This window comes from Lytechinus variegatus, chromosome 3 (assembly GCF_018143015.1).
Source record: "Lytechinus variegatus isolate NC3 chromosome 3, Lvar_3.0, whole genome shotgun sequence".
Lineage (NCBI taxonomy): Eukaryota > Metazoa > Echinodermata > Echinoidea > Temnopleuroida > Toxopneustidae > Lytechinus > Lytechinus variegatus.
In genome coordinates, this window is record NC_054742.1 from 5572230 (window position 1) to 5585998 (window position 13769).

General features: G+C 37.4%; 1 protein-coding gene across 2 annotated transcripts in view; it reads left to right on the plus strand.

Annotated features, from left to right (window-relative positions):
- The first annotated feature begins 10489 nt into the window (after positions 1–10489).
- LOC121410067 (ectopic P granules protein 5 homolog) overlaps positions 10490–13769 on the plus strand; it is a 135966-nt gene continuing 132686 nt past the window's right edge. For both annotated transcript variants that reach the window (XM_041601921.1, XM_041601922.1), the window contains exon 1: positions 10490–10861. In XM_041601921.1, coding sequence (XP_041457855.1) covers positions 10808–10861 — 54 coding nt within the window. In that variant the 5' untranslated portion in view covers positions 10490–10807. The remainder of the gene's footprint in view (positions 10862–13769) is intronic.

Consider the following 13769-nt stretch of genomic DNA (forward strand, 5'->3'; position numbering starts at 1 on the left):
CTACAGGAAATGAATTAGGCCTGTGAGCCCCTGTACAGTTCTTGTCATTCAATTTTGCTATTATATTGCACTGTGTGTGAGAGATAATTCACCGAGGAAAGGCGTTGTATAGTATTTAGATCTTATTTTGCTTTAACATCGTTTGTTAGATTTAACAGTTAGTACTCGTGTTTGTGTTTTCCTTTCATGGATGTGGGTTTTAGTTTATTAGTTTTAATAATGTTTCTTTCGAAAGCATTTATAAGCGCTCCTTACTCCATATCTTCGGTCTATTAAAAAAAACGAGTAAAAAAAAGAATAAGAAAGAAAAGGTATAATTCCCAATAGAATATCCAGATATAAATATTTTTTTCTCTCTCTCTTCCCCCCCCCCCTCCCTATTTACATATATACATAGGTATATAATGCGACATACTACTACAAAATCAGCCTATAAGCCTGAATATAAATACACTCAACAAAATAGTAACCAGCCTCGATAGGTATATTCATATAGTACATGCATAGAGCTATAGCTCTATGGTACATGCACATATATGTATGTTTATATATTTTCTAGAGTTGGTTATATTTTCTGCTGCCTTTTTTAAAGGCCAAAATGGCCGGAAAATTTTCTTCTTTGGCGAATAACGTCGTAGGTTCGGGTTCGTAACTTTCAATTTGCGATAAAGTCGATCCCTTTGTCTGGCATAATTATAAAGGACATAATAACATGAAATGTTCCATGGTTTCATGAGTTTGACAATTATTACAAAGTCCTGTATCGTGTTTTTTCATTATATAATTATAATAATTTATTCTGCATTGACCAAGACGGAATTGATGTTGTAATATTCGTTCATCTTTCCTGCAAAAACCTTTTATAATACATTTATATTTCACCTCTGGTTGTATGTTAAAAAGGTGCCTGCCTTTTCCGTGTTTTCCCATGAACTCTGCCATTCATTTTGTATAAAAATTTGACCTTTCACTCAAACATCAATGTTATTTGGAATCGAGTTCGTTCCTGGGTTGTTTGAAAAACAATTACGTTATGCCAACTTTGGGAAAACGTTTGGTCATCTGCACATGATTTAGAAGTCATGAATATTCATGAGAACAGTGAATGATCAAAATTTCAGATATAACAATTAACGTTATTATGTTTATATACTTGTTTCACCATCAAAAGTTTCACAATAATATGTAGATTGATTACTATATCATTTTCATAAATATAAATTTTTCATAGTGGAAAGTCGTCACGTAAATAGGAATCAATGACAGGACTCTTGTGGACAGGTGTAGGTTATTAAATTATATGTTTGAGTTTAGGATATGAATAGGATATAGGATCAGATAATATGGGTAGGCCTATATAGGATAGCGTTGTAAAGATGAACTTCACATTGAAATCAAATATTTTGAAAACATAGTTTGCGACATTTTCTTAACATTTTTTAAAAACTTTTTAGAACATTAAACGGAAACAACACTATGTTTAAAAAAAAAAGTTTTTGAATTATATTAAAATGCATGGTTTTCAGAATTATTAAAAAAGTTTTCAGAACATTAACTTAAAGTATCAGAAAGACATCATTGCAACATTTTATTAACATTATTAAAATACATTGGGAAAATAAATGTAATTTTTTTTATGTTGCAGCTAAACGTTAGGAAAATGTTTTAATGAGAAAACCATGTATTTTAATATGATTTTAAAATTTCCCTAAAATATTCGATGATTGACCAAACATTTTCATGATATTTTGTCAATGATTTTGTGTTAGCTGGGATGTTCTCCAGTCTTCCATAAGCTATAATTCTCTTCTATAAACACACACACACACACACAAATGAAATATAGCTCACATTGCCGAAATTGAGCCAAAAAAAATCAGGGTGCGAAACATGACGTAACGGGCAAACTTGTATATAGGCTGCAAACATTTTGAAATGTTAATTTAAAAAGATCTAATTTTGTGATAGATTTTGACAGAATATTCAGAAAAATAATACCATTCCCGGAAATGATAACTTCCTAGAATTATTCACTTCTGCAATGATCCTGGAAGACAGCAAAACTTCCTGGGAATTCGGATTCCTGGAAGAGTGGAAGCACTGCGGGATCCGGCGCCCGTATACGCGTACGATAAGGTATATCCGCGGCATCCACCGAATTTCGACACTCATCCCGCACACACCGGCACCCATGCACGTATACGTACCTCTATGATGAGCACTCCACCCACATGCTTATACCAGCTCAGGACAACCACCCCCTTTGACATTCACCCTCTATGGCTTTAATTGCTTTTCACACTGCAATTCCTTAACCCCGTTTTATCCTAACCCCATACTATCTTTTTTTTCACCCCTTTTCACACTGTTAACGGCTTTACCCCGGAATATCACACAACTCATCAATATTGATAACCGTCAAATTGGATATGACTGCAATTTTTGTACTGGAAGTTGTAGTATAGGGTGTCTACTCCAAGAATCCGACAGGTGCCACCTGTGCACCCTTGGGCATTTTTTATTGACGTCATAGGCCACGCCTACTTTTTCACATACCGTAACCTCTTCAATATGATTTTCATATTTTAACGAATTAACATGTCTGGTATCAAACTAGAGCTAACGAAAAATCATATATATGCAAATATATGGATGACTGGGCATTTAAATCACGCATAGGTCAGTTAAAGGTCATTTAAGGTGAAAAAAGTTCAAAATCAGTGGCGTAGCTACGGGGGGGGCCTGTGGGGGGGGGGCACGTGCCCCCCTGAGATTTGGTGTGCCCCCCCCCCCCAGGTGCCCCCCAGAAAAAAATTGGGAGAGCAAAAAAAAGGAGAAAGAGGAAAAGAAAGAGGGAAAAGAAAAAGAAATACAGAATACAAATACATAAGAGGAGGAAGACGAGTGAATGAAATAATGTGAGGGGAAGATTTGCAATAAAAAAATCTTTCATGTTACTATTTTGTGCTTGCGCTTCGCGCCAGAATTGCCTGTTTCATGAGATTCATTATCTTGCTTAATATCTGATATTGAGCAAGTTTTGAAGTCAATATACAAAACATATTTTAGCTCGGACATCGAGCTTTCATTATTTTTTTCATTTACAAATTTAAGTGCTCTGTAAAATGTCCGTTTTATATGGTCTACATATCATCATTTTAAGCTCAAACTGCGTGGTCACATCATTTGATGTGTCAAGTTCATATTGACTACGTGAATTCCATAATGTTCCATTAAACGAATGTATTCAGAATCTTGTAGGTCTAAATCTAAAACATGAGCGATAGCCTGCATGTTCTTTATTTAAAAAGTCCTTAAATTATCCAGTTTCACATCAGAATATCAATAATTGTCTGCTCACGCTTCATGATCGCATTATTAATGATACCCAATTAACTATATCCTATTTATGATTTACAAAATATGAATATATAGTGTCCTGTTTTAGGTCTAAAATCTCATTTTTCTTCCTCTCGCGCTTCGCGCTCGCATCAATTGTTTAGTTACATACCTATCCCATTTGTTAATACAAAAAGTGCTCAGAATTACCATTTTAATGTTGGAATGTCAAAAAAATTTGCTCGCGCTTTGCGCTCGCATTATTGAAACATATACCGTCTTCGTGGGTAACTGTAAGCAGTCCTTAACAGGTCCCTTTCGATAATGCTAAAACAATTGAAATTTCTGCTCGTGCTTGGCGTTCGCAGTAACCATCTAGTTACATACAAATCTTTTTCAGGATCACACATAACATTGCCCAAAATATCAAATTTTCAGGACAAAATACATGAATGTAAAAAAAAAAAAATCGCTCGCGCTTTGCGCTCGCACTTTTTATAAGGCTTATGAAATTATTTCATGTTTATGTTGTTTTGTAAGATTAAAAACTAAGAAATGACTGATCGGGGAAAATATAGGTGAAGGTAATTTCGGGCCCCGTCCCTTATTGGCGAAAGTCGGATCCGCCCTTGTGACACATACACCGTGACACACACCGGAAAAAATGGCTGGTGCCCCCCCCCTGAAAAAGCAAGGACCCCCAGTGCCCCCCCCAGGAAAAAATCCTAGCTACGTCACTGTTCAAAATGCCTTAAAAATGTAAGTAAGACATAATAGTAGACCGGCCAAACGTCAAAAAGTGCTCTAGATAAGGATTCGACGGCAAAATTTGTTAATGCTAATTGGCAGGCAGTCTGCCCCCTCTGCCCCGCCCGTGGGTACGCTAGTGCTCGAGAGTGATACGCTCCCCTGTGAATCATGCTACTGATACAAAATATAGACACTGCATATAAATTATATGTAGAGCGTGGAACCCCTATCATGATAACTATATTATAGGCATGAACAATTGAGGCAGGGTGACCAGATTTTACGAAATGAAATACGGGACAATCGACAAACAAAGATCAACAAAGAATATCCCACGCACAGTGTTAGACTTGTGAAAAAATATAAAGAATTGAAATTGAGGGTGAACGAAAGAATGAAGGAGAGAAAGAAAAGAGATGAATTGAGAAGGATCGAAAAAAAATTAAGGAAAAAAACCCCAGAAAGTTAGAATAAATGAAGGATGAAAGAAAAAATAAAAGAGATAAAAAAAAAGGTTTCCATATCATTGGCTTTGTAATTATATAGAAAGAAAGAAAGAAAGATAAAAGAAGGGAAGATGAATAAATGTATGAAAGACAAAAAGGAGAGAATTAAAGGGGGAAAAGTAAGAAAAAGGAGGAGGAATAAAAGAATGAAGTAAAGAAATATGTTTCCTTCATTCTTTGAAAGAAAGAAGAATAACAGGAATGGAAGGAAGGAAGGAAGGAAGGAAGAAAGGAAGGGAAAGAAAGAATAAGGAAAAAGAAGTAGAGGGGAAAATAAAATAAAGAAAAGAAGAAAGAGGGGGGAGGGAAGAATTAAGGGAGGAGAGAACGAAAAAAGAGAAAATAGTGTCAACCGCGTAGCCAGGATTTCATTTTGGAGGGGGCGGTAAATGCACGCGAAGCGTGCCAACACTAACAGAGCGCGAAGCGCGAAGCTTTTGGTGATTCATAAATTAAAATGAAAAGGAGCCATCTCTCTTGTCTCTAGTACCTATATCAGCTCCAAAAATAGTTGACGATTTTGAACCTTGTTTTCAAAGTGATTGTGAACGCACAAAAAGGAATTAATACAATGGAGGAAATTAAAATACTAATAACCCCGCGCGAAGCGCGGAAGCTAAACCTTTTTTTATAATTTTTTCCATGGAAAGGGTCCCGAGAAAAGGGTATTCTCAATGATATATTGAATACTTCTCTTGGAAAGATCATAATTGATTACAAACAATTTAGCGACAGCGCATATCTTTAACTCGCAAAACAGAAGAGAAGAAATATATTTGTCGGGAGGAAGATATTCCTTCCCGCGCAGAGCAATGAAACTCTGAAATTTCAAAGGGCGGACGTTTCATCAAATGCAGGTATCTTGTACCCCATCGGCTCTATTTCAATTGATTTTCTACGATTACTGAACTTCATTACAAGGAAAATAGAAACTTCTGTGAGTTATTGAAGGTTGCCTAATTTCTTTGACTTATCCTGAAGCACTTCATTTTGAATCAAAGAAACGTAAGTGTCATTCAAAATTTAAAACTGAGGGCGCAAAACAGGACAGGAGATGAGTGTGCAGGGAAATGACATGAAATTTAATAGAATTTATTAAAAAAAAAGATATTTGACTTTTTTTATTCAAAACGACACGAATTTTATACCTTCCTCTTTTTAAATTAGGAACCTGTTTGCCCAAAAATTATGGTTGTTTAGTAATGAGCTGAAAAGCAGGAGAAGTTGACTTTATGGAGATGACGGCAAAAACTGATATAAAGATTTTACCCGCCCGGAGGCGCGTTTCCGTTTTACACCCTGGCGAAAGCATTTTCCGGAAAAGTAGCCAAAAAGCGACTAGTGAAGAGTCTACACACGTCGCTGGTTGCATGCAGCGTGCGACACAGGCGAGTCCACCACCGCATGCATGCACAGTTACTCATCAGAGCACAGAGTTCCTCGGCACTTCATGTACAGAGAGAACGGCAGTAGGAGTGAAATCCCAACATGCTTTTGCAGTCGCGTTGTTTATGATAGTTTTTTTTTCTAAAAATAAATTATTAACTAAATGAATAGAATGACAGACAAAATCAAAATAAACAGATACTTATAATGGAAAGACAAAGTGAAGTTTGATGGATTGATACACTTAGAAGCTGCCGATAGATAAATAGATAGAGACAAGATAGATAGATCGATAGATAGATAGAGATAGAGAGAGAGAGAGAGAGAGAGAGAGCAGTGGCGTAGCTAGGATTTTTTCTCCCGGGGGGGGGGGGGGCACTGGGGGGGTCCTTGCTTTTTCAGGGGGGGCACCGGCCATTTTCCGGTGTGTCACAAGGGCGGATCCGACTTTCGCCAATAGGGGGCGGGGCCCGAAATTATCTTCACCTATATTTTCCCCGATCAGTCACTTCTTAGTTTTATTCTTATAAAACAACATAAACATGAAATAATCTCATAAGCCTTATGAAAAGTGCGAGCGCGAAGCGCGAGCGATTTTTTTTTTACTTTTGTGTATTTTTTCTGAAAATTCAATTTTCTGGGCAATGTTACGTGTAATGTGAAGAAGATTTAACTAGATGGTTACTGCGAACGCCAATATATTTCAATAATGCGAGCGCAAAGCGCGAGCAAATTTTTTTGACATTCCGACCTAAAAATTGGTCATTCTAATTTTTGTATTAATAAATGGGATAGGTATGTAACTAAACAATTGATGCGAGCGCGAAGCGCGAGAGGAAGAAAATTGAGATTTTAGACATAAAAGCGGGACACACTAGTCATATTTTGTAAATCAAAAATAGGATATAGTCAATTGGGTATCATTAATAATGCAATCGTGAAGCGTGAGCAGACAATAATTATTGATATTCTGATGTGAAACTGGATAATTTAAGTACATTTTAAATAAAGAACATGCAGGCTATCGCGCATGTTTTAGATTTAGACCTAGAATGTGGGCATTCTGGATACATTTGTTTAATGGAACATTATGGAATACACGTAGACAATATGAACTTGACAAATCAAACAATGTGACCACGCAGCGTGAGCTTCAAAATGCTGATATATAGCCCATAAATCGGACATTTTACAGAGCACTTGAATTTGTAAATGAAAAAAAAATAATGAAAGCTCGATGTCCGAGCTAAAATATGTTTTGTATATTGACTTAAAAATTTGCTCAATATCAGCCTATTGAGCAAGATATGAATCTCATCGAACAGGCAATTCTGGCGCGAAGCGCAAGGAAAAATTCTATGTAGTAACATGAAAGATTTTCTTTTTAATTGAAAGTCTTCCCCTCACATTATTTTATTCACTCGTCTTCCTCCTCTCGTTTTCCTCTTCTTTTTTTTCTTCTGTCTTTCTTCTTCTTTTCTTTTCTTCTTTCTCCCTCCTTCTTTCTTTTTTTTTGCTCTGCCAATTTTTTCTGGGGGGCACCAAGGGGGGCACACCAAATCTCAGGGGGGGGGGGCACGTGCCCCCCATGCCCCCCCCGTAGCTACGCCACTGAGAGAGAGGTGGATAGATAGATAGAAAGAGAGAGAGATGATGGATAGATAGATAAATAGAGAGAGGGGGAGAGACAGAGAGGTCGATATATAGAGGGAGAGGGGGGGGGGGGGAGAGGGAGAGAGAGAAGGATTGATAGATAGATAGAGAGAGAGATGTTATAGATAGAAATATGGACAAAGAGAAAGAGAGAAAAAGACAGACAGATGCTCGAGAAGGAGAGAGATAGAGAATTTGAGAGACAGATAGATAGATGTTAGATAGATAGAAAGATAAAGAATGAGAAAGACGGAGAAGATAGACAAATTAACAGATATAGATAGATACATAGATAGATAGATAGATATATAGATAGAGAGAAATAGAGAAAGACAGACAGATGGATAGATAGATAGATGAGAGATAGATAGATGTTAGATAGATAAAGAGGGAGAGAGACAAAAAATATTAACAAATTAACAGATAGATAAGTTAAAAAATAGATATATAAATAGATAGAGAGAATAAGAGAAAGACAGGCAGATGGATAGATAGAGAGAGATATTAAATAGATGATTAAAGAATGAGAGAGACAGAGAAGATTATTAACAAATTAACAGATAGATAGATAGATACTCTAGTTAAAAAATAGATAAATATAGATAGAGAGAAATAGAGAAAGACAGACAGATGGATAGATAGATGGATAGAGAGATAGATAGAGAATTTGAGAGATAGATAGATGTCAGATACATGTAGATCAAGAATGAGAGAGAAGAGCGACAAATTAACAGATAGATACTGTAGTTACATAGGTAGGTAGAGAGAAATAGAGAAAGACAGACAGATGGATAGATAGATGGATAGAGAGATAGATAGAGAATTTGAGAGATAGATAGATGTCAGATACATGTAGATCAAGAATGAGAGAGAAGAGCGACAAATTAACAGATAGATACTGTAGTTACATAGGTAGGTAGAGAGAAATAGAGAAAGACAGACAGATGGATTGATAGATAGAGAGAGATAGAGAATTTGAGATAGATAGATGTTAGATAAAGAATGAGAGAGACAGAGAAGATTATTAGATAGATAGATACTGCAGTTACATAGATAGAGATAGAATTTGAGAGATAGATATATAGACAGATAGAGAGAAAGACAGACATAAGCAAATCGGCAAGGCAAATGATCAAGGCAAACATTCGTATTGAACCTGGAAAGTATAAGCTCAGCTGCATTTGCAAGTACCGCATGTTCTGCGGATAACTTCGGTGCGGACTTTGGATCGCGCGCCCAGCTGATAATGTAAACAAACGTAGACGTATAGACTCTTCACTAGTCGCTTTTTGGCTACTTTTCCGGAAAATGCCTTCGCCAGGGTGTAAAACGGAAACGCGCCGCCCGGAGTCGACCCGACCAGAAGTTGCGTGATCAATAAAAAAAGGATAACTTCATATACTTCGGCCTAACCTTACTTTAAATCCATGCCCTATATACATTTGAACTTTATCTGGCAAGAAACACATATAGCTGAGATGGAAAATAGGGTTAGAGAAAGGGTGGGGGAAACAGTGGAGAACTTCAATATTGTCATTTAACCGCGCGCAGCGCGGAAGCAAAAATCATATAAAAATACAGAGCGAGAATGAAGGAGTTTCTCTTTTGAAAAAAAAGGAATAAAAAGGAAAAAAAAACACAAAACTACCTTTCTTCCCTTTTCCTTTTCTCCTCTTTTTCCCTTCATTTTTTCTTTTTTTGGGGACTTTTTTTTTTTGGGGGGGGGGGCGACCGCCCCCACCGCCCCCTGGCTACGCGCCTGCATAGTGGTAGGGAAGAAAGAACGAAAAGAAACAGGAGTGGAAGAGAGGAGGAAGCCAAATACATTTCAAGGAAAGAAAGAATGAAGGAAATAAAAAAGGAAATTTGATAAGAACGAAATTCAGATAAGGAAGGAAGGAAAGAAAAATGAACAGAGAGAGAGAAAAAAAAATGTTCAGGAAAGAAAGATAGGAAATAAAGATAGATGGAACAAAAAAGGGCAAGCAGGAAGGATAGGGTAGAAAAGAAACAAAGAGGAAAAAAGTTCAAACTTCAAGCAAACAAAAAATCCGATCATTTAACAAAAATCATAATGTTATTTGGGTTTTTTTTTTAGATGTGTTGAAAAAAATTAAAGGTAAGATGTTGTAGATTCTGAAATGAATAAAATTTTAAAGTGAAACATATTGTCAAATTAAAAAAAATATATGAAACATCACGGCATCATCCACACCAAAGCTCAAAACGAAAGCTGAAACAATAACTTGTTCCTCCGATTGCATTAATCTGAGAATCCATAATATAATTTAAAGAATTTCCCGCAGATTTTGTGATCATTTTGGATGAAAAACTGTTTATCATGTGAGATTGTTTGCACCATTGAGAATTTGCTCCGATCCTACATGCCTATAGTAGCCTGCCACACACGGGCAGGAGGCCAGTTTGTTTACAATGAACTGTATTGGGTTAGCAAGAAAATCACACTTGCAAAAGTTTACAGTTATCGATTTAATTGTTGTCTCTGCTTCGTCATCCGTCATCTGTTGGTTATTTCATGAAAATTCGTCACTTTTAAATGTATTCACTACATTTTGTTCAATATTCTGAAATACGGGACAAATAGGCGTCCCGGGAAGGGTTTGTCGGGACGCCGGGACAAAGGAGCAAAATACGGGACAATCCCGGGAAATACGGGACGTCTGGTCACCCTGAATTGAGGACTCATGATCGCAGAGCCGCAGTAAAGCAATCCTATTAAAAAAAAGTTAAAACATGACTAATTTGACGACACCATACAGTGAAAGACGGTGCAGATGAGCCGGAATCAGCTACTGATCTCAGCCGTCTAGCTCATCATGTGATCACTGGGACTTTGATCTTCTAGCTAGGACTACCGTATACTCTATATACACCGTACGAGTACGAACGTACGAGGAGCTAGGAGTTTATGTTTCCAGTTTCGTGACTGCTGTTCGTCGGCGTTTCGTTTGGCTTCGACTCATACGATAGATCAGGTTCAGAGACAGAAGTGAAATTTCATCAAATTTGCCGTTGAGGCCCTTTGTTTCATGGACATGGCCGGCTGAGGAGTGAGCTGAGTTAGGCCGGACGTGGTTAGCAGGCGCAGGATTACAGGTGGAGGAAGCCCCGGCCCAGCCCCAGCCCCAGGCGGGCATAAACAAAGACTAACTATGGCAGAGGCTGTTCGACCCAAGGGCAAGGCCAAGAGGAGGACAGGGGGAAAAGTGAGTGGTCAAACTTAACTTCGAACAGTTAATTTATTAAAGTTAGTAGATCCTTTGTAAGTAGATCCTTAACGAATAATGCAATGTCTATAAGCTGACTGAGTTAGACAGCTGGCAGCCGGGCAATCCTGTATTCATAGTATTTGATTTTTAGGGGTCTAAATTATTTTAGGTTGCTAACTTCAGGCAACAGCTCCAAGACTGTTGTTAACGGTAGTTCAGTAGTGCGTACTTACGTGCCGGGTATGGCTGGCTGTTAATAGTATACAGCTACACGCCAGTGGCCTATGTAGTAGATGTAAAGTTGTATTTACCAATGGGGTATCATGCGATATAAGTAGGTATCACTTGTTCACTGCTACCACCCTGCCTGTGGAGAATCTACAGGTAGGACTATGGTATGCCAATGTTGTACAGAGCACACACTTTAAAAAATCATTAAAATGTCACTTTTAATAATATATGTAATTTGTAATGCGCCAAATCCACTCGGCAGAATGCCCAAGGCGCAGTGAGAGAAGAAAGAAAGAACGAAAGAACTTTTGTGACCAAAATTACTAATTTGCATACAGTTGCAATTTATTTTTCATTACTAACTTGGGAATAATTTTTGTATTCACCAATTAAAAGAAATTATTTTACACATATTAAGAAGAAAAATTACCAAGTGAAATGATTACACATCAATTGAGTTTTCTTTCACCTTTCCATTGATACCTAAATTACTTCAAAGGGCTCAAAAACAAAGAAGTTAGAGCCCGTTGAAGACTTGGGTTCAAAATGGTCACAAAAAATCGGTTATGCACTCCATTGACTTTACATTAAGACAATGACCACAAATTTGGATAAATATGCGCGACTTAAACTGGAATAACTTTATAATTTCTTGAGTTCTTGGTATCATTTGAAAGGTCTTTTTAAGGGCTTTCAAATGATACCAAAATCATTGAGATTTGAGGATTTTCATTTTTTTTGTCACATGCCTACATGTATATAGGGGCCAGGGGGGGGTGGTATAGAATAACAGTATACCTAAAGCCGTCGGGGTGTCACGTGACCCGGGACTAGTCATGGCCGGGCTGGGGGGGTATGCAATGAAGAAATAATAAACGGCCCGCCATACCCGGCACGTACGTACGCACTACTGAACTACCGTTAACAACGGTCTTGGAGCTGTTGCCTGAACTGAAGTTAGCAACCTAAAATAATTTAGACCCCTAAAATACAGGATTGCCGGCAGCCGTCTGTCATGTCTGTTTCGAGGAGTTTTTTAACATTTTTAAAATATTTCTCCTCGTACACAGACGGCTCGCTATCGTGCAGCCAACATTAGGGGACTTGCAATGCAAAATCCCCTTCTCTTCAATTTTTGTCTTTAATGAATAAAAATTTTGAAAATTAACGCGACCAAAATGCAAATCGCAAATCCCGCGATTTGCGTGCTGTCGCCAAGCGGAAGACAAAGAAATCAAGATGGCGACGTAAACACGGCCGTAAGCTCTTCCCATCTTTTCAAAACAAATCTCTTGTTTTTTAATGAATTCTTTAAAAATGAAATCAATATCGCAGAAATGTTGGAAATGAAGTTGGACCCCATGTACATGTTTTAGGGTTAGATCTTTTAGAGGGAAAGTAGAATTCTCGGGGGCGAAAGTTTCTGGTTTTGTACCCGTTCGTGGGGGAATATAGGTAGGGCTCCCAGGCGTTAGTGGGGAGTGACCATACGTACAGTATATGACTTTCACTCCCCAAAACGCCCCAGGCTAGTCGTGTGTACATGTAACTAAAAGTAAATGCAGAGAAAGCTTGGTTTCTTCAGATGGTGCACACTGGGCACTCGCTGCCAGCAGCTCGTGCACAGTGCGGCACCTATCTAAAGAAACCTTGCGTGCTCTGCATTTCCACTAACCCACTCGGCTGTATGCATTATTTGTATAATCTTCAACTTTATGTTTTACTTTTCACTATTCTGTATAATTGGGTGACCATAATTTGCGCACATTTTAAAAATCATCATGAAGTCAAATTCGCTTGACAGAATTATAAAGAAGGTCAAGGGTTTCGCTCGTATCGCGATCTGAAAATTCCATGGCGATCAACTATTGCGCGCTCGGCTGAAAAAGTGTCATAAAAAAGTGTGACCTTGATTTGTGCACGATAGTATAGCAAAGCTTTAGAAACGAAATCAAGCTGGTAAGGGTAAGATAATTGTATCAGATGGAAGTTAAAATGCCACAAATTTGGTTAGTATCACATACTTATTTGGAGACCTCTGCTTGCAAACTGGCAATTTCTTGATGCTTGTTGAGAAGTTCTGATTTTCTCATTGCGGACACAAAAGGTGAAAAAAATTGCCGATGTTTTGCCAATTTTACAAATTGAGTCCTTCCCTTCCAGAGAGTAAGTAATTTTATGTTGCTTTTTCTGTTGGTGATGTTAGTTTTTCAAGATATTGATATATTCAACCGTGCACAAAATTAGGTAACGCGCAAATTAAGGTCACACCACCATAATTTAAGTCACATGGATTGGAAAGGAAGACGACCTTCAGGTTATACATGAAATTATTTAGTTCATATATATTATGCCAAAAAATAATAATAATACTGGTAATAATGATAATGATAATAGATCTAATTCATATCCATGATGGCCAAATTTATAATTTTTTTTATTCCACGTTAGTTCATCTTCTCATTTTTTATTATTTGAGACACTGCATCTTCATGATCTTGTTCATGATTGCAAAAGCTGCTCAGAATGTTCAATTTTCAGGTCTGAATAGATGAAATATATCCATAAATTTGAGTTCCCACTTTCTATTCTCATTATTAATTTAGGCCCTAACGGCCTATGAGGAACATCTTTCAAGATCGTAAGCTAAGTCGTTCCTAAAACTTAAGAGTTG